The sequence below is a fragment of the Lissotriton helveticus genome, chromosome 10, assembly GCF_964261635.1.
Source record: "Lissotriton helveticus chromosome 10, aLisHel1.1, whole genome shotgun sequence".
Lineage (NCBI taxonomy): Eukaryota > Metazoa > Chordata > Amphibia > Caudata > Salamandridae > Lissotriton > Lissotriton helveticus.
The window spans coordinates 9,572,063-9,598,977 of NC_136071.1; the positions used below are offsets into that span (position 1 = coordinate 9,572,063).

The 26,915-nt window shown below is 48.8% G+C and overlaps 1 protein-coding gene across 1 annotated transcript in view; it reads right to left on the reverse strand.

Annotated features, from left to right (window-relative positions):
• Positions 1-26,915, reverse strand: part of ITIH6 (inter-alpha-trypsin inhibitor heavy chain family member 6) — a 269,579-nt gene that overhangs the window by 29,672 nt on the left and 212,992 nt on the right. The window contains exons 7-11 of the mRNA XM_078664550.1: positions 14,499-14,615; positions 13,902-14,073; positions 9,434-11,041; positions 7,375-7,404; positions 4,090-4,113 (exon numbers count right to left, since the gene is read on the reverse strand). Of these exons, the coding sequence (XP_078520676.1) occupies positions 4,090-4,113; positions 7,375-7,404; positions 9,434-11,041; positions 13,902-14,073; positions 14,499-14,615 (1,951 nt within the window). The remainder of the gene's footprint in view (positions 1-4,089; positions 4,114-7,374; positions 7,405-9,433; positions 11,042-13,901; positions 14,074-14,498; positions 14,616-26,915) is intronic.

A 26,915-nucleotide genomic window follows, 5' to 3' on the forward strand; every position in this document is an offset into this window, starting at 1 on the left:
CAGACGGGGTGGATGTGCCGATGGAATTTAGATAATTAACCGCACTAACGAACTCCCGTAGGGTGAACCCGACATTTAAAAACACGGGCAGAAAGACATAGGCGGAAAAAAACAATTACAAGTGATAAGGAAAGGTTACCTGTGTCAGAGAGAGATTACAGCCACACTGTTTAGTGTCCCATGAAGCCCATCATGCACTGTAAAGGAGGCGGGAGAGCCGCGGAGTAATAAAGGTTCAGCAACTTCTCCTCCACAGGAGGCGATGATAAATCTGTGTGCGTCTTCATGCACAAAACAAAAAGGGTGGAGGGGGCAGGGGAGGAGGGGGCAGGGGAGGAGGGGGCAGGGGAGGAGGGGTCCGGGGAGGAGGGAAGGGCCAGAGGGACTTGATGGGAGTGGTGGGGGGGAGGGGGAGGGTATAGAGAGGGAGAGGAGGAGAGACAGGACAGGGGGAAGCAGCAGAGACACGGCGGGTAAAATAAACAAACAAGCCTTTCACCGTAACACGGCTGGCAGGGGAGGGGGCGGAGAGGGGAGAGGTGCGACACGGCAGTAGGAGGAGGAGGGGGGAGGAGAGTAGGGGAGGCACGGCCTAGCGGCAGGCAGGCAGGGGAGGAGAGGAGGAGGGGGGAGGAGAGTAGGGGAGGCACGGCCTAGCGGCCGTGCAATCAAGTAGTGAGGGGGCGGAGCTGGGGGAGGCTGTGAGAGAGAGTAGGCAAGGCAGGCGGCTGGGGGCATGTGCACGCGCTTTTAAGCTCAATGCACATGCGCATTGAGCTTAAAAGTCACGGGCACTGCAAGGAATCGCCACGATTCCTTGCAAGTTAGATAAAGTCTGGATGAGCCCCTATAGTCTCGCTTGCTCGATGCGCATGCGCATCGACAGGCGAGACCTAAAAAGTGGACCTTAATCCCCTCAACTTGAGATAGGCCTGACTCCGTTGTTTTTGACAACGCCTCCTCTTATTGCCAGGGGGTTGGTCAAAAACAGGCTCGGTGTGTGCGTGCTGGTAAAATCCGCTCCACCAGTGAAAGGTGGAGTTTTTGCTGAACTCCTTGCTCCAAGCGGAGCGCAGAGTGGCAAAATTCCGCAAACGCCGCCTGCAGATCAGAGTTTTACGTCCACCCCTTGTGCCAAGCTGTCTCGAGGAATGAACATCCGCTATAAATATTAAATCAAATATAATCTCATGCCCAAGCCAAGCTTTAAGACTAAACAAGCATTAGCAATGCCAATAGGTGCAGCATATGAATGAAAGTGACTTTTATATTATTGATGGCTATAGGCACTCAATAAGTCATAATACAGGCACTCTATCACTCTTCTTGGCACTCGTGCATCCATTCATTCATCCACTGACTTATTTCTGCATTCAAATTCCGACACAACCACAATAAAAGAGACACAAACTCAAGAACATGTGCACGATAAATTAGAAGTAAGAAGGAGAAAAAAGAAAGCACGTCGCCATCTAAACACAAGTGGCTTATGCTTACAAACTCTCGTCCAGCAGCCCAGGCACGAGATGTAAGTCATTTCTCCTGCAGGAATTTTCCTCTGCTTACATTCATCAGTGTGCCGAGCAGATTTTACCAGCACATAGCAGGCCTGTATGGGTAATGCATCGGTTGTAAGCACAGCAACAGGGTTACTACCGGGTTGCGCCTTAGCTTAAATGAAACCAGTTCAAATTGATAATTTCTATCCAAGTGCATAACAAGGGATTCTCTTATGGTTTCCGGTATCTTCTTCAAACCACACTTAGATACACTGTTTCTCACTGGAAGCAGTGCAACCGTATTTAGACACTGGAGAAGGAACTGCCTTTTGCACTAATGGGTAAGTGCCAATCACCGATGAATAAATCAAAGTTTGAGCAACTTTTACTCTCAGCTCCGGCCAATATATTTATGCTGACATTTGCATGTGGGTGAAACGGGAAACAACCTTTACAACGAAACTTTTACAACGAACTACCATTACAACGCAACTTTTACAACGCAAACTATTACAACGCATTGCTCTGGGGGGCGCTCTAGGATAGGGAATAGGTTAATTTACTATCCAATAACCTTCCCTACTATCCACGGGGACTGGAGTTGGAATAGTAAATTAAACTATTCACTATCCAGCGCCTAAAAGCATTATGCGTTGTAAAAGTTGCGATGTAAAGGTAGGCGCTGTAAAAGTATGCGTTGTAACGTCATACATCCGGGTGAAACGTATTATAAACAACTGCCTCTCGCAGCCTTGAATCAATAGCTGGTAATATATACATATAAACTGAAGCCCCACCCCTGACTTTTTTAATAGGATGATTGGCGGTGTAGGCGAGTATATTGGACTGAGTCCACAAACACCACGGGTGAATATGATTAGTGTGCACAAGTGCATGTACGCACAGTGACGGGATCACTATTTTACCACTAATGGGTACACACAAGTCACGTATGAGAGAAGGTTTGATATATATGCACTCACCATGTAAGTATGGAATAGCTATGTGCTATAAGTTATGCAAGCCCACCATTGTAGGATTGCTAAGTTATGCACGGCTGCATTTGTGATAACAGGGATGTTGTATAGTGTGAACACCACCAACCCTTCTCCATACATATTTCACTATAAGGAGACCTGCGTCCTTCCTCTATAAATAGGTTTATAAGCTGAAACAATTCTCTGTCAGTCTATAGTTTTAGTTAATCACCATTGATGACGACAATTCGTCTACTTTGGAGATATATGCCCTCAACATCTGGATGAATTTGAGTGACTACAGAGGTAAGTGTTAAGATTTGAGAATACTCTAATGGACTGATAGCCTTCTACATACACGCTAAGGTCCCTCTTCCATGTATTCCCAAGGTTTATAATCAGATGGTTTATGTCCGGATGTACGACATTACAAAGCATGCTTTTACATCGCATGCTTTTACAATGCGGTTTTTACAACGCATACCATTACAATGCATAGTGCTTTTGGGCGCTGGATAGTGAATAGTTTAATTTACTATTCCAACTCCAGTCCCCGTGGATAGTAGGGAAGGTTATTGGATAGTAAATTAACCTATTCCCTATCCTAGAGCGCCCCCCAGCGCAATGCGTTGTAATGGTTTGCGTTGTAAAAGTTGCGATGTAAAGGCACTGTGTGGTAAAAGTTGCGTTGTAAAGGATGTTTCCCAGTTTATGTCCTGATGAGGCCCAAGGATTTATGCCATTGGGTCGAAACGTCACAATATTTCAGTTGTCCTATCAAACAATTGAAATGAAGATCTTAAAATACAATTGGACTTTTCCTCTTGCCTATTATTTTGACAACCTGGAATATAACTGTGTGTCTAAATACCACATACATTCACAAACAAATACAGACACGTAGCAGGCGGTAAAATACTGCTGGAAGAAAGAGTGGTGCCGCTGCACTGCAAGGAAGCAGCAGACTGTAAGTGGGAGGCATCCCACGGGGGAGCAGAGGGTGGGCTTGCGTTAGCCAAGGGAATCTGCCCCTTGCAATCAAGTGTTGACCATTACATAAGGACAACTGCAGTTCACAGAAGTGACAAGTTATATCACTGTCACCAGAAATATCAAACTACTTAACAAAGCTACTAAACTAGGAAATAATATGCATAATCAGCAAATTATAATACATTTTTCCAGAAATATCAAATACTAACACACAATTAACAATGAGTCATATTTCTGCAGAATCGAAAAGTGTCACCAGATATGTAAAAAAGTCAAAGTTGACAATGAGCAAATGCAAAATGATGAAACTACGTCGCAGACTGAGGAAACAACCGCATACGACAATATTGAAGAATTCACAAACGACAATGTGATAAGTAATATTACCACATTACAGATTATTTCTAAATTGAGACAGTATATTTTAGCAGTTTTCTATATTAGCAAAATCCAGGATAGAACCTTATATTATTTTACAAAGTGACCAAATTATATCACAGAAATGGCAACTTTTAAAGAATGTTGGAAAATTCGAAAATGATATGTCAGAAAGTGTAAAATTATGTCACCGGATTCTGCACACTTTGATAACTATGTGTGGAGGCCAATGTTGTACTTACAGTCTTGATCCACATCAGCAAAGTCTTAAAAAAATAGAAATAAAGCAAGAGTTAGTAGGTGTGTCCTGATGACTATAAAAACATGTGAGCAAACGTAGTTTAGGCATTGTTGCGTAGAGGGTGGTGGCATAGTTTAAGCATTGCTTGAGTAGACAGTGGTCATACTTGTACTGATGATACAGAGTAGTATTCACGTTTGCAGTACATTTTAATACATTTCATGCTATATTTTAGTTTATATTTAAGGCTACAACACAGTTTGATAAATGTATTACATTTAAGCTAAGGTCATATCAAAGTGGAGTAACACTTATGTTGAATGTTAGCAAATGCCATGCTTATAGTGTATGTTTTAGTAACACTCATGCAGAAGTTTAGTAAATACAGCACTATTACATTTTAGTAATTAGTGCATCATAATGCAGCAAAGGGTATATTGCATTTTAGTAAAGGTTACCATGTATTCCTATAAATGGTTTGCTCCATTATAGTAAATATTTAGGTAAAGGGTAAACAATAGTTTAGTCTAATGTTATAATGAACCTAAGTTAAAGTAATACTCCATGTAGGTAATTATAATACCACGTTTTAGTATAGATAACAGCATATTTTAGTAAAGTTTAGATCACATTTTAGTAAACGGCATATATCATTTGTATTAACTTTGTATTTTGGTAAAGCTTACATCACATGATAGTTAATGTATTGTACTTTAGCAAAGGTCATACTAATGTTTAGTAAGATTATACTACTTTTTTGTGAATTGTCAACTTAATTTCATATGTATTTAAGGGGAAGACATGTAGTATTTCAGTAAATATGTATTTGCTTTTTAGTAAACGTCACACAGACATATAGTAAAATGGCAAACCTTGTTATTAATTGTTGTATTGTATTTTATTAAAATGTAAACTGCTTACTTGAATAAAAGTTCTACTGAATGTTGGTATGTATAGTAATGCAATTTTGAAAATGTTAAATGCATTTTTAAAGGTTGCTTTATATTTAATTTCAACTGCATATTAGTAAATTTTGAGTTACATTCAAGAATTTATGGGCCCGATTCACAGAACTAACTTAAGACAAAATCCTAAACTTACTACTTTTGGAATTCACAGAAGTTAGGATTTTGTCTTAAGTTTGTCTTAAGACAGACTTAAGACAGACGTAAGACAAAATCCTAACTTAAGTCTGTTTTAAGTCTGTCTTAAGACTACTTTTGGAATTCACAGAAGTTAGGATTTTGTCTTAAGTTTGTCTTAAGACAGACTTAAGACAGACTTAAGACCAAATCCTAACTTAAGTCTGTCTTAAGTCTGTCTTAAGTCTGTCTTAAGACAAATTTAAGACAAAATCCTAACTTCTGTGAATACCAAAAGTAGTAAGTTTAGGATTTTGTCTTAAGTTAATTCTTTGAATCGGGCCCTATGACATTTGTAGTAAATGTTGCACTGCATTTTAGTACAGATTTCAGTGAATATCTAGAACATATATTATGTACACACTGCATTTTAGTAAAGGTTACACTGTGTCTTAGATAATGTTTCACTGTATTTTAGGACATTTATTGTATTTTAATAAACGCTGTACTCCATTTTATTAAAGTTTTATTACTATTGATTTTTAACATTTTATAAGTTTTTTACCAAAAAGTTAAAGAATGTGCAGTACAGTTACCAAAATTTCAATGCAACTTTTGATGAAATGCAGCACAACATGCACTTTTATGCTGGATATACTAAAGCGTAAAAAGTTTAACACTAATACTTTTGGATAAAGTTTATACTGCATCCAAGTCAGTGTACACTGAGTTTGAATTTGTGTGATATCACATTGGATTAAAGGTTACATTACCTTTTAATACATGTTTTCACTATCATGAGGGCTGAACTACATCTTAGTAAGCATGTCAGTAATAAAACATAAATAAATACAGCATTTTACTAAATGTGATCATGAATTACAGTAAGGATTTTACAACATGTTAGTAATGGTCAAAATCCAATTTAGTTAGTTATGTAACGCATTCTATTTTCTATTACATTTCTACAATCCATATTTATGGTAATGCATTATAATATAACGTCATGGGGTGTAGAAAGTAAAACTGCTAGCTTAGCAACTGATTGAGTGAAACAGAGATGTTTAAGCACATGCTATGGTAATGCAGTTTAACTCCTGTTCTGCAACAACTTGGTCTGTGGTGTTTCAGTTGTTAGAAAGCAAACTCAATTAGGTTAAAGTCCTTTATTGTAACAATCTGTGTGCATTTTCACTTTCAGCCAGTTCTGGGGTTTCAACCAACATGAATTTTTTATGCTGGTATTTGTAGTTTTTTCTTTTACTAAATATTTGCAATTTTTCCTGAACTTATGAATCCCCACCTCCCAGGACTTCTCAGGGAATGCATGGAAATCTACTTGAAATTGCATATTTTTTATGTTCCTAGTTGAAAACTCTAGTAAATTTGCTCCATGCTGTAAACCTGCCTGACAGTTTGGTAAAGGCAAGCACAATGTTGGGCTCACTCATCAACATAATTTTTGGGGGCTGTGTGGCTTTTGCATGGCCAGTCTAATACCCTTCTCCTTCCCAACCCTTACATTTATGTATTGAATAAAGTGCAGTGCTGTCACAAGGGACTCTTGGCGCTTGAAGAATAACAAGGCATTGAGCAGACAGGTACTAGTGAGTGACTGGTAGAAGTTACTGGTTACACACCCGGACATTCCTCGGTTTATAGCACACCTAGTAGTCAGGCTGGGTTCTAGTTCCAGAGCAGAGACTGATGCGTCACAAAGGTCCGGCCTCCCGTACTGCACTTGCAAAGGAGGTGCCTACGCGGAAGCCGTTTGCCGGTGGAGTTGATGGGTCGGGCTGGACCCAATAAATAAAAGTCTACTCTTTGCCCCACCGGATATTACAGGCGGTGTTTGAGGACAGGTGGGAGGCAAGAGTCACATTTTGCTATAGTGGCCAGTGGGTTGGTGGCTTTATGGAAAATTAAATTATGAGAGTAGAAAATCACCAGTCCCTGCACATTTTCTGCCAAGCGTGTTCTTTTACATCTACTTATCTTACTTTTGTGACTCACAATGTGGAATTTAGAACCGGAATTCGCTTTTGCAGAACTAGGTTATACTTAGATTTTCCAACATTGTAGTGAAATAGGTCCAATATGTTCTCTACCCTCATACTTGAACATGCACCTCACACCCAGGAGATTGTCCCCTCTGTGCCATCTCCCAATCCTCCTGAACTGCTCCCAGTCTGAAGGCGGCTTACCTGTGTAGTCATCGAAGTCTCCGTCAACGCCTGAAGAGAGAAAGAAATGAAGGAATATTTATTGTAAGGGGTTTACTGAAGTATACTGGTCACTGGTGCAAACATAGTACAGTTAAAATACCAAAGGTGGATCCTGTTGGCCTCTCTCCACAGCTAGTGAGAGGTACACCTAACACTAACAGAGGGCAGTCCCTTTCATGTCTGCTAGGGAGCTCTGTCTGTTCCTGGTGGATAACCAGCTGGGTGAGACAGGTGGAGGTGAAACTATGTCCTCCAAAGTTTCAAGGCAAACCTGATTCAAGTTGATGAATTCAACTTGATGACTTTTATTGCTTAATGTTTCCTTCATGGTATGTTTTTCACTAGATCACAGAGATCTTTCTCCCTCTCAGCCTTTCTTAGCACCCTGCATGAGCCCCCCCCAGCCATCTCCTCCTTCTCTCCTGTTTGTTATCCTTTGCCTGCTGATGGGGGGCTAAAGCCCTCCTTTTCATTCAACAACTGGTCCCCTACTTCATATTTCCTGTGCATTTCAAAGTTTGTCTTTTAGGTCTGGTAAAGCCAACCTCTTGCGTTCATTGCAATGGCTTGTTAGAGTCCGCCCCTTCGGCCATTGGCTTGAGACATTGTCAATCACATCTCGGATCAGCCCATAGGAATATTTAGTCTCACTTCCATGCGATTGGCTGTTTGGGTGTATCCTTCCAATTACTGCTAGGAACTTATGTACATCTGAAAACTACAGAGAGCCATCACACTGATAGTTACACACACACTTTTTTCACTATCTGGCAAAACAAATACAGTGCTAGGAATGCCAACGACCTGTTCCTCTCTAATTACTATAACTAAAAGAACAGCCCCTTTGGCATTCTTGGCAATATTCGTCATCTGGTCTGCAGTTAACATGCAGCTTCCTACCTTTTTTCTGGTGCTGTTTTCTGACATCATACATCTACATTCCTGCTTTTCAAATAAGGTTCAGTGGAGACTGAAAACAAAACTACTATGACCCTTAACACTGTATTTATCTGTTTCTCTACTCGTCGTTTTAAACTAAACTAAAAAGATCTCCACAAACGCCATTCATTTCAAAATGTAGATATGGCATGCACAGTTTTGAAATCTATTTTAAGATCATGGAGAGCCAGGACTCAATACTATTTCAAAGCTCCGTATCGCTTGAGCTTCCTTTTTGCATTTTTCCTGCCATGCCACTCCTCCTTTCCCAAATAACCTGAAACCATAGATCTTTGTTTATAAAACCTCTCCAGACGATCTGCCATCTTGGATTATGCCGATGTAACATCTTATTTTTCACAGAAGTGCGGCCATCTTGAATTTTGATTATCACGCCTCTCTTCTGTCACTGGCGGCCATCTTGCATCATTTTGAATGTTGAAGATTGGACCTACCACCTGCCACAGGAGACGGCCATCTTGGATTTTGCCTATCACACCTACCATCTGTCACAGAAGGACGGCTATCTTGTATCATTTTGGATGTTGGAGAATGGACCTACCATCTGTTACAGGACGGCCATCTTGGATTTTGCCTATCACGCCTCCCATCTGTAACAGGAGGACGGCCATCTTGGATTTTGCCTATCACGACTCCCATCTGTCACAGGAGGACGGCCATCTTGAATTTTGATGATCACGCCTCTCTTCTCTCACTGGCGGCCATCTTGCATCATTTTGAATGTTGAAGAATGGACCTACCACCTGTCACAGGAGACGGCCATCTTGGATTTTGCCTATCACGCCTCCCATCTGTCACTGACGGCCATCTTGTTTCATTTTGGATGTTGGAGAATGGACCTACCATCTGTCACAGAAGGACGGCCATCTTGGATTTTGCCTATTACTCCGCCCATCTGTCATAAATGGAATGCCATCTTGTATGTGGCCCATTGCGCCTCAAACTTCATGCAAAATGAACACACATATTACATCTCACGCTCCATTTTCCTCCAGCTCGCTCACTCAAACTAATGTTTTAGCCCTCACATCATACACCCTTAAGAGTCTCACTACTGGACCAACACTTTAGCTCTCACCTGGTTCGCCAGCAATGTCTGCACTGGTTGTCAGAAAGCTGTAAATGGGTGGAGGGTTCACCGACTCCACAAACATCATCTCTCGGTCGGAGAAGCCCAGCAGTTCCGATTCCTCTCCCGGCACGAGGAGCGGGAGTGAGAGGAGGACTGTGGAGGTCAAGATACTTGGCACCGTCTGGACCGATGTAGCCTGTACGTCGTCCACTCCAGGCGGAGTCACTGCTGGAGATGTGGTGTTGGATGGAAAGGTGGACAGACTGATGCTGGCATTGTACAGCCCTTGGCTGCGTGCTTCCGGCGAGGGCACCGCTGTGGTGACGGGGACCTGAGTCACAGTAGAAGTTGGGCTGAAGGCAGTAGGCAGCTTTTCGGTCCTGGCAGCACTGGGCACCACCGATGAAGCCGTGTGCGGAGGCTGCTCAGCACCTGGCGGTGATGTGGTTTCATGGTTATGGACAGCCTTGGTGGTCTGAACTACAGGCCCAACTGTGGGGACGTTGAGAGCAGGGGTGGTCTTCGGCAGCACCGCCACAGGCTCTGTGAGTGGCCCTCCCTTGGTGCTTCCCGTGTTTCCCTTGGTCCCTGGAGTATGTGGCGCAGGCGTTGTTTTGGGGTTTCCTGGTTTACTCGTGGTAGTGGTCACAGTGGCCCTGGTAGGTTTAACAACTGGCTTTGTACCTCTGGGACTTGACGTGGTCTTGGATCTGGCAACCGTGGTGGCCGGGTGAGTGGTAGTGTGAGTAGTGCTGGCTTTCACGGTGACTTGGGCCATGTGTGTTGGCGCCGCCACTGTTGCGGGTCCTGCAGCGGTCGACACGCGGGATCCCTTGTCCCTCTGTTCCTGCTCCGGCTTCACCACAATCATGGAGGTCACAGGCGTCACAAAGTTGTACTTCAGCGACAGGTTGGTAGCCTTCTCTGTCAGCAGTCGGCGAGCAGTAGTGTCGTTGGCTTTGATTCTAGCCTGTAGTAGGTCCTGAATGGTGAAGTAGGCCCACAGTCGCTGCACGAAGCCCTGAATCTGCTCGAGGTCCTCAGAGCAGCCGAATGCCGGCTCGCTGGCGTTGCCGGTCACTGGTATATCATTCTCGAAGCTAACTCGATCCTTGTAGTTTTGGGCTGTCATCCGGACTTGCAGGTCGGCAACACCCGGCTTCACCTTACCAGCCACCACCAGCTCCGAGCCCGCGAAGTAGTTGGGGAAGAGCGTCTGGGTGACGTCCTGTACGCTGTTGCCCAGGTAGGCCAACTCGATGTCATAGAGCAAGGGGCTGGCTATCTCATCATAGAAGCCCTTCAGCTGCAGCGTGGCATCGGCGTCCTCATAGATCCGGCGAGCCACGCCGCGGTTGTCCAACGAAAGCCGCCGCATCAGGTTGTAGTCGGCGTCGTCCCCAAAGGCCAGGCCGAAGAGTGAGATGTTGCCACCCATGGCGTGCCGAGCATTGGCCAGAATGCGACCTGCTGTGGTCACCCCTGAGGTGGGCTCCCCGTCGGTGAGGAAGATGAGGAGTGGTATTTTCTTCTTCCCTTTGACCTTCTCCCGCTCCGGTGTGGTCTGGTTAAAGACTGAGGCAGCAGCCAGTAGGGCGGCGTTGATGTCAGTCCCTGGTGAGTAAGGGAGAAAGCATGGTGAATGGCTGGCAAACAACAGATCCGTATTACAGGTGGCACACTTCCAGACACTCGAGTGAGCAGTAGACATTGCACCTGGAGCACTCGTCTGGTGATTCCAGCACTTGAGAAGTGCCCCAAGCCTTCCCAACCTCCACTTGAGCACAGCTCTGCTGCCCCATCTGAGACCTCTGTGGCCCCTACCCCAGACATCATGATACAGCAAGCACACCTGAGTGACATCATGATACATCAAGCACACCTGAGTGGCATCATGATACAGCAAGCACACCTGAGTGACATCATGATACAACAAGCACACCTGAGTGACATCATGATACAACAAGCACACCTGAGTGACATCATGATACAACATGCACACCTGAGTAACATCATGATACAACAAGCATACCTGAGTGACATCATGATACAAGCACACCTGAGTGACATCATGATACAAGCACACCTGAGTGACATCATGATACAACAAGCACACCTGCGCAACATCATGATACAACAAGCACACCTGAGTAACATCATGATACAACAAGCACACCTGAGTGACATCATGATACAACAAGCACATCTGAGTAACATCATGATACAACAAGCACACCTGAGTGACATCATGATACAACAAGCACACCTGAAGGACATCAGGATACAACAAGCACACCTGAGTGACATCCTGATACAACACGCACACCTGAAGGACATCAGGATACAACAAGCACACCTGAGTGACATCAAGATACAACACGCACACCTGAGTGACATCATGATACAACAAGCACACCTGGGTGACATCATGATACAGGCACACCTGAGTGACATCATGATACAACAAGCACACCACATCATGATACAACTAGCACACCTGAGCGACATCATGATACAACAAGCACACCTGAGTAACATCATGATACAACAAGCACACCTGAGCGACATCATGATACAACTAGCACACCTGAGTGACATCATGATACAACAAGCACACCACATCATGATACAACTAGCACACCTGAGCGACATCATGATACAACAAGCACACCTGAGTAACATCCTGATACAACAAGCACACCTGAAGGACATCAGGATACAACAAGCACACCTGAGTGACATCCTGATACAAAAAGCACACCTGAGTGACATCATGATACAACAAGCACACCTGAATGACATCATGATACAACAAGCACACCTGAAGGACATCAGGATACAACAAGCACACCAGAGAGACATCCTGATACAACAAGCACGCCTGAGTGACATCATGATACAACAAGCACACCTGAAGGACATCAGGATACAACAAGCACACCTGAGTGACCTGAGAGACATCCTGATACAACAAGCACACCTGAGTGACATCCTGATACAAAAGCACACCTGAGTGACATCATGATACAACAAGCACACCTGAATGACATCATGATACAACAAGCACACCTGAAGGACATCAGGATACAACAAGCACACCAGAGAGACATCCTGATACAACAAGCACGCCTGAGTGACATCATGATACAACAAGCACACCTGAAGGACATCAGGATACAACAAGCACACCAGAGAGACATCCTGATACAACAAGCACGCCTGAGTGACATCATGATACAACAAGCACACCTGAAGGACATCAGGATACAACAAGCACACCTGAGTGACCTGATAGACATCATGATACAACAGCACATCTGAGTGACATCATGATACAACAAGCACATCTGAGTGACATCATGATACAAGCACACCTGAGTGACATCATGATACAAGCACACCTGAGTGACATCATGATACAAGCACACCTGAGTGACATCATGATACAAGCACATCTGAGTGACATCATGATACAACAAGCACATCTGAGTGACATCATGATACAAGCACACCTGAGTGACATCATGATACAAGCACACCTGAGTGACATCATGATACAACAACAACAAAAAGAAAAATTGATGGAGAGAATGCAGAACAATGTCAGACATTCACCCCAGTACAGAGATCTGGGCCTAAATCCAGCGTTATTTTGCTCACCATGCCATTGCAGTTTGAACCCAGCTATATGCAAATCAGTCTGACCCTGTGCCTCATGGGAACAGTCCAGCCCGAACTGCCAAGCCATGTCTTCCCTGGACCGAAACAAACAACCTGGGACCGATTTTGCGCTATCAGCCCTCATCAGGCAGGATAGCTTGACTCCAGTGGCATGGAGAGCACGGGACCCACGTCTGGGTCTGGGAGGACCTGGCTTGGCAGTTCGGTCTGGATTGTTCCCATGAGGCACAGGGTCAAGACTGATTTGCATATAGCCATGTCTGAACTGGGGTGGCATGGTGAGCAAAAGAACGATGGATTTAACCCAGATCTCTTGACTGGGGCTGAATGTATGATTCATTCAGCATTTAGTCCATCATTTGTTTGAGTAGCACTTTTCACCCTATGTGGGATGGGTATGCCCAGACGTGGGTCCCTTGCTCACTGTGCCACTGGATTCAAGCTATCCTGGCTGATGAAGGGTGACATACCCTGAAACCAGTCCCAGGATGCTTGTTTTTGGTCCAGGGAGGACCTGACTTGGCAGTTCAGTCTGGACTGTTCCCAGGAGGCACAGGGTCAAGACTGATTTGCATATGACCAGGTCTAAACATTTGTTTGCGTAGCACATCATGATACAACAAGCACACCTGAGTGACATCATGATACAACAAGCTTATCTGATGCAGATTACTGTACAGGGTGTAATACATACTCGATGATACAACACGCACACCTGAGCCACCCACACCTAGTGATAAGTCCACTGCACCATTCCCAAGATCCCCGACATTCTGCGAGCCCGCCTACTCACACCCCTCGGCTTCCATCCTGTTGACGTAGTCTTTGGCGCTCTTGACGTTCTGCGGCGTGGCTTGGATGGACGGGCCGCTCTTCCAGATGTTCACCTTGTCCGAAAACGTGATGAGGTTGAAGTAGTCGTCCTGGTGTAGGTCGCCCAAAATGACGTGCATGGCCTTCTTCGTCTGAGGAGGAGGAGAAAAGAAAGGAGAGGCACCCATGACACCTGCAGCTTTCAAGAAACCCTACACTGTGGTGGAGACACCACAAGACGTGAGATGGAAACAGGTAGGTGTGACTTATACGGACAGCGAGTCCCAGGGAGGCTCCTCTGCTTGCAAAGCTGGTAGAAGCCCGGAGCTCCAACATTCCAATGCTGCCGTTCACAGCGGCTGCTAGGAACAAAAGGCCTCAGGGAGCCGAAGGGATTTCAACCCCCCTCGGGCTCAGTGAGGCCTTTGATTTACAAATTCGAACATTGGGCTCTCTAGGGGTGGAATGTTCTAATAGCCTTACAGCCCTCCGTAGCAGGCTCTACCGGCCATTAAGGGCCCGCTTCCTTGTTAAAGGCCCACATGGAACACTGTAGCAGCCCCGAGGGTGGTCGCACCTGCTTCATCTTCGTGCCATACATCGAGCCGCTGACGTCAATGACGAAGACCACGTTCTTCTGCACCGTTGGAAGCCCCCGAGGGGCGAAGTAATGCACGAAGTATCCGTTGTAGATCTGCGGAGGAGAGAAGGGTGCGTCAGAGAGGGGAGCCGAGAAGAAGCGAACAATACGGGCATGCGCAGAGGGCTCCCCAGGGCAGCCTTCAGTGGATGCCTAGTCCCAAGGGAACCAGCATGCACAGGCAGAAAGAACAGGTATGGACAGGCAAACTCAGCTGGCATGGACAGGCAGAACCAACAGGCATGGACAGGCAGAAAAAACAGGTATGGACAGGCAGAAAGAACAGGTAGGGACAGGCAAAACCAGCAGGTATGGACAGACAAACCCAACAGGCATGGACAGGCACAACCAACGGGCACGGACTGGCAGAAACAACGGGCACGGACAGGCAGACAGAACAGGTATGGATAGGCAAAAAGAACAGGTATGGGCAGGCAGAAAGAATAGGTTTGGACAGGCAGAAAGAACAGGGTTGGACAGGCAAAACCAGCAGGCATGGACAGGCAGAACCAACAGGCATGGACAAGCAAAACTACAGGCTTGGACAGGCAGAATTAACAGGCATGGAAAGCCAGAACCAACAGGAAAAACCAACAAGCATGGACAGGCAGAACCAACAGGCACGGACAGGCAGAACCAACAGGCATGGACATGGAAAACCACAGGTCCACAGGCTTGGACAGGCAGAATCAACAAGCATGGACAGGCAGAATCAACTTTCATGAACAGGCAGAATCAACAGGCATGGATAGGCAGAATCAACTTGCATGGACAAGCGAAACCGGCAGACATGGACAGGCAGAACCAACAGGCATGGATAGGCAGAATCAACAGGCATGGACAGGCAAAACCAACAAGCAAGGACAGGCAGAACCAACAAGCATGGATAGGCAGAATCAACATGCATGGACAGGCAAAACCAGCAGGCATGGACAGGCATAACCAACAGGCATGGACAGGCAGAACCAATAAGCATGGACAGTCAGAATCAACAGGCATGGACAGGCAGAATCAACTGGAAGAACTAATAGTAATAGACAGGTAGAACCGACAGGTGTGGTGAGGCAGAACCAAAAGGCAAGGACAAGCAGAATCAACAGGCATGGACAGGCAGAATCAGCAGACATGGACAGGCAGAACCAACAGGCATGGACAGGCAAAACCAACAAGCAAGGACAGGCAGAACCAACAAGCATGGACAGGCAGAACCAATAAGCATGGACAGGCAGAACCAAAAGGCAAGGACAAGCAGAACCAGCGGGCTTGGACAGGCAGGGCCAACAGGCATGGACAGGCATAACCAACAGGCATGGACAGGCATAACCAACAGGCATGGACAGGCAGAACCAATAAGCATGGACAGGCAGAACCAAAAGGCAAGGACAAGCAGAACCAGCGGGCTTGGACAGGCAGGGCCAACAGGCGCACCACTTTCTTCTGCAGTCTCTCACTCTGTAAGACACTAATGCCTTTTTTTCTCCCCACAGGCCAAGAACTGGTTGAGCTTACATTCACCACCCTCTGACAGGCACTGTTAAAGACCTACAATGCCTCCACCTCAACCTCAGAGCTCCCACTCGTGCACCGTCAAAAACCCACCCTCAACCGGAATCCGCCCAAAACACCCAGACAGTGGTGGCCACACGCACATATGCACACTCACTCACACCCATGCAATCACACACTCACCCATTCACGTCACTCACTCACACCCATGCAATCACACACTCACCCATGCATGTCAATCACTCACACCCATGCAATCACACACTCACCCATTCACGTCACTCACTCACACCCATGCAATCACACACTCACCCATTCACGTCACTCACTCACACCCATGCAATCACACACTCACCCATGCATGTCACTCACTCACACCCATGCAATCACACACTCACCCATTCACGTCACTCACTCACACCCATGCAATCACACACTCACCCATGCATGTCACTCACTCACACCCATGCAATCACACACTCACCCATTCACGTCACTCACTCACACCCATGCAATCACACACTCACCCATGCATGTCACTCACTCACACCCATGCAATCACACACTCACCCATTCACGTCACTCACTAACACCCATGCAATCACACACTCACCCATTCACGTCACTCACTCACACCCATGCAATCACACACTCACCCATTCATGTCACTCACTCACACCCATGCAATCACACACTCACCCACTCACTTCACTCACTCACACCCATGCAATCACACACTCACCCATTCACGTCACTCACTCACACCCATGCAATCACACACTCACCCATTCATGTCACTCACTCACACCCATGCAATCACACACTCACCCATGCATGTCAATCACTCACACCCATGCAATCACACACTCACCCATTCACGTCACTCACTCACACCCATGCAATCACACACTCACCCATTCACGTCACTCACTCACACCCATGCAATCACACACTCACCCATGCATGTCACTCACTCACACCCATGCAATCACACACTCACCCATGCATGTCACTCACTCACACCCATGCAATCACACACTCACCCACTCACTTCACTCACTCACACCCATGCAATCACACACTCACCCATTCACGTCACTCACTCACACCCATGCAATCACACACTCACCCATGCATGTCACTCACTCACACCCATGCAATCACACACTCACCCATGCATGTCAATCACTCACACCCATGCAATCACACACTCACCCATTCACGCCACTCACTCACACCCATGCAATCACACACTCACCCATTCACGTCACTCACTCACACCCATGCAATCACACACTCACCCATTCACGTCACTCACTCACACCCATGCAATCACACACTCACCCATGCATGTCACTCACTCACACCCATGCAATCACACACTCACCCATGCATGTCACTCACTCACACCCATGCAATCACACACTCACCCACTCACTTCACTCACTCACACCCATGCAATCACACACTCACCCATTCACGCCACTCACTCACACCCATGCAATCACACACTCACCCATTCACGTCACTCACTCACACCCATGCAATCACACACTCACCCATTCACGTCACTCACTCACACCCATGCAATCACACACTCACCCATGCATGTCACTCACTCACACCCATGCAATCACACACTCACCCATTCACGTCACTCACTCACACCCATGCAATCACACACTCACCCATGCATGTCACTCACTCACACCCATGCAATCACACACTCACCCATTCACGTCACTCACTAACACCCATGCAATCACACACTCACCCATTCACGTCACTCACTCACACCCATGCAATCACACACTCACCCATTCATGTCACTCACTCACACCCATGCAATCACACACTCACCCATGCATGTCAATCACTCACACCCATGCAATCACACACTCACCCATTCACGTCACTCACTCACACCCATGCAATCACACACTCACCCATTCACGTCACTCACTCACACCCATGCAATCACACACTCACCCATGCATGTCACTCACTCACACCCATGCAATCACACACTCACCCATGCATGTCACTCACTCACACCCATGCAATCACACACTCACCCACTCACTTCACTCACTCACACCCATGCAATCACACACTCACCCATTCACGTCACTCACTCACACCCATGCAATCACACACTCACCCATGCATGTCACTCACTCACACCCATGCAATCACACACTCACCCATGCATGTCAATCACTCACACCCATGCAATCACACACTCACCCATTCACGCCACTCACTCACACCCATGCAATCACACACTCACCCATTCACGTCACTCACTCACACCCATGCAATCACACACTCACCCATTCACGTCACTCACTCACACCCATGCAATCACACACTCACCCATGCATGTCACTCACTCACACCCATGCAATCACACACTCACCCATGCATGTCACTCACTCACACCCATGCAATCACACACTCACCCACTCACTTCACTCACTCACACCCATGCAATCACACACTCACCCATTCACGCCACTCACTCACACCCATGCAATCACACACTCACCCATTCACGTCACTCACTCACACCCATGCAATCACACACTCACCCATTCACGTCACTCACTCACACCCATGCAATCACACACTCACCCATGCATGTCACTCACTCACTCCCATGCAATCACACACTCACCCATGCATGTCACTCACTCACACCCATGCAATCACACACTCACCCACTCACTTCACTCACTCACACCCATGCAATCACACACTCACCCATTCACGTCACTCACTCACACCCATGCAATCACACACTCACCCATTCACGTCACTCACTCACACCCATGCAATCACACACTCACCCATGCATGTCAATCACTCACACCCATGCAATCACACACTCACCCATGCACGTCACTCACTCACACCCATGCAATCACACACTCACCCACTCACTTCACTCACTCACACCCATGCAATCACACACTCACCCATTCACGTCACTCACTCACACCCATGCAATCACACACTCACCCATTCACATCACTCACTCACACCCATGCAATCACACACTCACCCATGCATGTCAATCACTCACACCCATGCAATCACACACTCACCCATTCACGTCACTCACTCACACCCATGCAATCACACACTCACCCATTCACGTCACTCACTCACACCCATGCAATCACACACTCACCCATGCATGTCACTCACTCACACCCATGCAATCACACACTCACCCATGCATGTCACTCACTCACACCCATGCAATCACACACTCACCCACTCACTTCACTCACTCACACCCATGCAATCACACACTCACCCATTCACTTCACTCACTCACACCCATGCAATCACACACTCACCCATGCATGTCACTCACTCACACCCCTGCAATCACACACCCACTCACTTCACTCACTCACACCCATGCAATCACACACTCACCCATTCACATCACTCACTCACACCCATGCAATCACACACTCACCCATTCACGTCACTCACTCACACCCATGCAATCACACACTCACCCATGCATGTCACTCACTCACACCCATGCAATCACACACTCACCCATTCACTTCACTCACTCACACCCATGCAATCACACACTCACCCATGCATGTCACTCACTCACACCCATGCAATCACACACTCACCCATTCACGTCACTCACTCACACCCATGCAATCACACACTCACCCATGCATGTCACTCACTCACACCCATGCAATCACACACTCACCCATGCATGTCAATCACTCAAACCCATGCAATCACACACTCACCCATTCACGTCACTCACTCACACCCATGCAATCACACACTCACCCATGCATGTCACTCACTCACACCCATGCAATCACACACTTACCCATGCATGTCACTCACTCACACCCATGCAATCACACACTCACCCATTCACTTCACTCACTCACACCCATGCAATCACACACTCACCCATGCATGTCACTCACTCACACCCCTGCAATCACACACTCACCCATTCACATCACTCACTCACACCCATGCAATCACACACTCACCCATGCATGTCACTCACTCACACCCCTGCAATCACACACTCACCCACTCACTTCACTCACTCACACCCATGCAATCACACACTCACCCATGCATGTCAATCACTCACACCCATGCAATCACACACTCACCCATGCACGTCACTCACTCACACCCATGCAATCACACACTCACCCATTCACTTCACTCACTCACACCCATGCAATCACACACTCACCCATTCACTTCACTCACTCACACCCATGCAATCACACACTCACCCATGCATGTCACTCACTCACCCCCCCCTGCAATCACACACTCACCCATGCATGTCACTCACTCACACCCCTGCAATCACACACTCACCCACTCACTTCACTCACTCACACCCATGCAATCACACACTCACCCATGCATGTCACTCACTCACACCCATGCAATCACACACTCACCCATGCACGTCACTCACTCACACCCATGCAATCACACACTCACCCATGCATGTCACTCACTCACACCCATGCAATCACACACTCACCCATGCACGTCACTCACTCACACCCATGCAATCACACACTCACCCATTCACATCACTCACTAACATATATACATACATTCATTCACACACACACTCACCAACCATTAAATAAAAGCATCACACTTATCTTCTGCAGAGACTCTGGAGGGAAGCCCCGGAGGTGCCGGGAGGGCTGGCACTGCTGCCTCCTCTCATTGGCTGACCTCAGAGGAGAGGGCAGTCCCTACCTCGTCACAGAGTGGGGCGGGGTCAGTGAGAGTTCAGTGATAGACACTCAGCCCTGGACACTTCAGGGCTGAAACCTGAGGTGCCCGGGTCAATGACGCTCCCCCTCGTCATGCGGGGAGGTCCTCCAGGCACTTTGCTAGACTGAAGAGTTCAGGCCCTAAGGAGCTGTGACATCTCCAGGTCAGGCAGGCAGGAGCCTACACATTTAGCACAGGTCTAGCACTCGGCTGCCTGACCTAAGCATGAAGAGAGTCTGTCAGGCTGACCTTTCCCCCGCCTGACGGACACTCTTCATGTCAGGAAAAAGATGGTGTGTGTGGCCCCTCTGCCCTGAAGGACAGGCCACTGCTGCCCCTAGAGGTGTCTCAGTTCAAAGTATGCACTAAACAAGACTCATGTACTCATGAAAACAAACTACAGAAACATAACATCTTTAAACAAGCATTGTCAAAGCCAATAGGTCCTCCCTTTTAGAGCTGTTGGCTTTGCCAATGCTATATGTCGATGCTGCACAGCAAAAAAAAAGTAAAACTAACGCACAGTGACGTAACCGGTATTTCCAGGCCTATTGTTCGGTTGATGCAAGTGTCATTTTTTTTTTAGCAATCTAAGATGGCGGATGCCACTTAGATTGGTAAATGAAAGAAAAACGTTACTTTTTTGTAGCGGAGTGCCAGGCAGTAAATGACAGCTTGTGGAGCTCCAAAAATGGACAAAAATATGCAACTGCCTTCAATGGGTCGGGGAGAAATGGAGCAGTGGGTGGGAGAAAGCAGCGAAGGGGGTGAGGTGAGAAAATAAAAATAAAGCTGCATGGGTGAGGTGGCGAAGAGCAACACATGAGGGGGAGAGCAACATGGAGCCCAAGGATGAGGAAGAGAAACTGAGAGAGAGAGAAGCACATGAGGGGGAGAGCAACATGGAGCCCAAGGGTGAGGAAGAGAGACTCTGAGAGAGAGAAGCACATGAGGGGGAGAGCAACATGGAGCACAAGGGTGAGGAAGAGAGACTCTGAGAGAAAGAAGCACATGAGGGGGAGAGCAACATGGAGCCCAAGGGTGAGGAAGAGAAACTGAGAGAGAGAGAAGCACATGAGAAGGAGAGCAACATGGAGCCCAAGGGGGAGGAAGAGAAACTGAGAGAGAGAGAAGCACATGAGAAGGAGAGCAACATGGAGCCCAAGGGGGAGGAAGAGAAACTGAGAGAGAGAGAAGCACATGAGGGGGAGAGCAACATGGAGCCCAAGGGTGAGGAAGAGAAACTGAGAGAGAGAGAAGCACATGAGGGGGAGAGCAACATGGAGCCCAAGGGGGAGGAAGAGAAACTGAGAGAGAGAGAAGCACATGAGGGGGAGAGCAACATGGAGCCCGAAGGTGAGGAAGAGAAACTGAGAGAGAGAGAGAAGCACATGAGGGGGAGAGCAATATGGAGCCCAAGGGTAAGGAAGAGAGACTCTGAGAGAGAGAAGCACATGAGGGGGAGAGCAACATGGAGCCCAAGGGTGAGGAAGAGAGACTCTGAGAGAGAGAAGCACATGAGGGGGAGAGCAACATGGAGCACAAGAGTGAGGAAGAGAGACTCTGAGAGAGAGAAGCACATGAGGGGGAGAGCAACATGGAGCCCAAGGGTGAGGAAGAGAGACTCTGAGAGAGAGAAGCACATGAGGGGGAGAGCAACATGGAGCACAAGGGGGGGAAGATAGACTCTGAGAGAGAGAAGCACATGAGGGGGAGAGCAACATGGAGCACAAGGGGGAGGAAGATAGACTCTGAGAGAGAGAAGCACATGAGGGGGAGAGCAACATGGAGCCCAAGGGTGAGGAAGAGAGACTCTGAGAGAGAGAAGCACATGAGGGGGAGAGCAACATGGAGCACAAGGGTGAGGAAGAGAGACTCTGAGAGAGAGAAGCACATGAGGGGGAGAGCAACACAGAGTCCAGAACACAAGAAAGAGAGAACAACAAGGAGCAGATGGGGTCAGTGTTTAAGGGAAGGAAGCAGCACACGAAGGAGAGCTGGAAAACACATGCACTCTAATGGAGTACTGAAAGAAAAGAAAAAAGTAGTTCCCTGAATGTGAGCAGTGGAAGAACACAAGTCAGCCAAGCAAAAGGATGGTAAAGAGGCTATGCTACAAAGGAAAGCCAAACACACACTGGTCAAGGCAGGTCCTTGAATAAGAAACAAGCAACTATCGAAGTCAACCAGTGACAAACAATGGGCGAGCTCTTAAGCCACTATTAGCTCCTGGTGTTTGGCACCAGGCAGCTCCTGCCGTCTGGTGGCCAACACCTCAATAGCAAATATTCTTAGGGAATGCAAGATGAAGTAAAACATGTCGAAACAGGAGCTGCATCGCCAACATGGAGCACTTTTAGGGTTTAACAGTCATTGTTGAGAAATCAATCAGTGTTTTTGCCAGTAAAGTTAAGGCCTGTCACCTGGAGCCCGGTAGGCACTGATTCAAAATCAGTTTTTAATTACTGCCGGAAGGACCTGTCCCACTGAGACCTGTCTGCAGCTATCAGTCTCTCCAAACGTGGCAGCAGGTCACATCTGTGCACGTCACAACAAGTCACGTAGAGACTGCACCTGCACAGCTGCACCTGGTACTGCGGAGACACATACAGGCTGCACCTACACAGCTGCAGCTGGCACTGCCAACGCATACAGGCTGCACCTGCACAGCTGCACCTGGCACTGCAGATGCATACAGGCTGCACCTGCACAGCTGCACCTGGCACTGTCGACGCATACAGGCTGCACCTGCACAGCTGCACCTGGCACTGCAGATGCATACAGGCTGCACCTGCACAGCTGCACCTGGCACTGCCGACGCATACAGGCTGCACCTGCACAGCTGCACCTGGCACTGTCGATGCATACAGGCTGCAACTGCACAGCTGCACCTGGCACTGCCGACGCATACAGGCTGCACCTGCACAGCTGCACCTGGCACTGCAGATGCATACAGGCTGCACCTTCACAGCTGCACCTGGCACTGCCGATGCATACAGGCTGCAACTGCAGAGCTGCACCTGCCACTGCCGACGCATACAGGCTGCACCTGCACAGCTGCACCTGGCACTGCCGATGCATACAGGCTGCACCTGCACAGCTGCACCTGGCACTGCCGACGCATACAGGCTGCACCTGCACAGCTGCACCTGGCACTGCCGATGCATACAGGCTGCACCTGCACAGCTGCACCTGACACTGCTGTCGCATACATGCTGCATCTGCACAGCTGCAACTGCCACTGCTGACGCATACAGGCTGCAACTGCACAGCTGCAACTGCCACTGCCGACGCATACAGTCTGCAACTGCACAGCTGCAACTGCCACTGCCGACCCATACAGGCTGCAACTGCACAGCTGCACCTGCCACTGCTGACGCATACTGGCTGCACCTGCACAGCTGCACCTGGCACTGTCGACGCATACAGGCTGCAAATGCACAGCTGCAACTGCCACTGCCGACGCATACAGGCTGCAACTGCACAGCTGCACCTGCCACTGCCGACGCATACTGGCTGCACCTGCACAGCTGCACCTGGCACTGTCGACGCATACAGGCTGCACCTGCACAGCTGCACCTGGCACTGCCGATGCATACAGGCTGCACCTGCACAGCTGCACCTGGCACTGCCGATGCATACAGGCTGCACCTGCACAGCTGCACCTGGCACTGCCGATGCATACAGGCTGCACCTGCACAGCTACACCTGGCACTGCCGATGCATACAGGCTGCACCTGCACAGCTGCACCTGGTACTGCAGACTAATACAGGCTGCACCTGCACAGTTGCACCTGGCACTGAAGACTAATACAAGCTGCACCTGCACAGCTGCACCTGGCACTGCCGATGCACACAGGCTGCACCTGCACAGCTGCACCTGGCACTGTCGACTCATACAGGCTGCACCTGCACAGCTGCACCTGGCACGGCCGAATGCATACAGGCTGCACCTGCACAGCTGCACCTGGCACTGAAGACTAATACAGGCTGCACCTGCACAGCTGCACCTGGCACTGCCGACGCATGCAGGCTGCACCTGCACAGCTACACTTGGCACTGCCGATGCATACAGGCTGCACCTGCACAGCTGCACCTGGTACTGCAGACTAATACAGGCTGCACCTGCACAGCTGCACCTGGCACTGAAGACTAATACAGGCTGCACCTGCACAGCTGCACCTGGCACTGAAGACTAATACAGGCTGCACCTGCACAGCTGCACCTGGCACTGCCGACGCATACAGGCTGCACCTGCAAAGCTACACCTGGCACTGCCGATGCATACAGGCTGCACCTGCACAGCTACACCTGGCACTGTCGACGCATACAGGCTGCACCTGCACAGCTGCACCTGGCACTGTCGACGCATACAGGCTGCACCTGCACAGCTGCACCTGGCACTGCCGATGCATACAGGCTGCACCTGCACAGCTACACCTGGCACTGCCGATGCATACAGGCTGCACCTGCACAGCTGCACCTGGTACTGCAGACTAATACAGGCTGCACCTGCACAGCTGCACCTGGCACTGAAGACTAATACAGGCTGCACCTGCACAGCTGCACCTCGCACTGCCGATGCATACAGGCTGCACCTGCACAGCTGCACCTGGCACTGTCGACGCATACAGGCTGCACCTGCACAGCTGCACCTGGCACTGCCGATGCATACAGGCTGCACCTGCACAGCTGCACCTGGCACTGAAGACTAATACAGGCTGCACCTGCACAGCTGCACCTGGCACTGTCAACGCATGCAGGCTGCACCTGCACAGCTGCACCTGGCACTGCCGACGCATGCAGGCTGCACCTGCACAGCTACACCTGGCACTGCCGATGCATACAGGCTGCACCTGCACAGCTGCACCTGGTACTGCAGACTAATACAGGCTGCACCTGCACAGCTGCACCTGGCACTGAAGACTAATACAGGCTGCATCTGCACAGCTGCCCCTGGCACTGCCGACGCATGCAGGCTGCACCTGCACAGCTACACCTGGCACTGCAAATGCATACAGGCTGCACCTGCACAGCTGCACCTTGCACTGCCGATGCATACAGGCTGCAACTGCATAGCTGCACCTGCCACTGCCGACGCATACAGGCTGCACCTGCACAGCTGCACCTGGCACTGCTGATGCATACAGGCTGCACCTGTACAGCTGCACCTGACACTGCTGTCGCATACATGCTGCATCTGCACAGCTGCAACTGCCACTGCCGACGCATACAGGCTGCAACTGCCACTGCCGACGCATACAGGCTGCAACTGCACAGCTGCAACTGCCACTGCCGACGCATACAGGCTGCAACTGCACAGCTGCACCTGCCACTGCCGGCGCATACTGGCTGCACCTGCACAGCTGCACCTGGCACTGTCGACGCATACAGGCTGCAACTGCACAGCTGCAACTGCCACTGCCAATGCATACAGGCTGCAACTGCACAGCTGCACCTGCCACTGCAGACGCATACTGGCTGCACCTGCACAGCTGCACCGGGCACTGTCGACGCATACAGGCTGCACCTGCACAGCTGCACCTGGCACTGCCGATGCATACAGGCTGCACCTGCACAGCTGCACCTGGCACTGCCGATGCATACAGGCTGCACCTGCACAGCTGCACCTGGCACTGTCGACGCATACAGGCTGCACCTGCACAGCAGCACCTGGCACTGCCGATGCATACAGGCTGCACCTGCACAGCTACACCTGGCACAGCCGATGCATACAGGCTGCACCTGCGCAGCTGCACCTGGTACTGCAGACTAATACAGGCTGCACCTGCACAGCTGCACCTGGCACTGAAGACTAATACAGGCTGCACCTGCACAGCTGCACCTGACACTGCTGATGCACACAGGCTGCACCTGCACAGCTGCACCTGGCACTGTCGACGCATACAGGCTGCACCTGCACAGCTGCACCTGGCACTGCCGATGCATACAGGGTGCACCTGCACAGCTGCACCTGGCACTGAAGACTAATACAGGCTGCAGCTGCACCTGGCACTGTCGACGTATGCAGGCTGC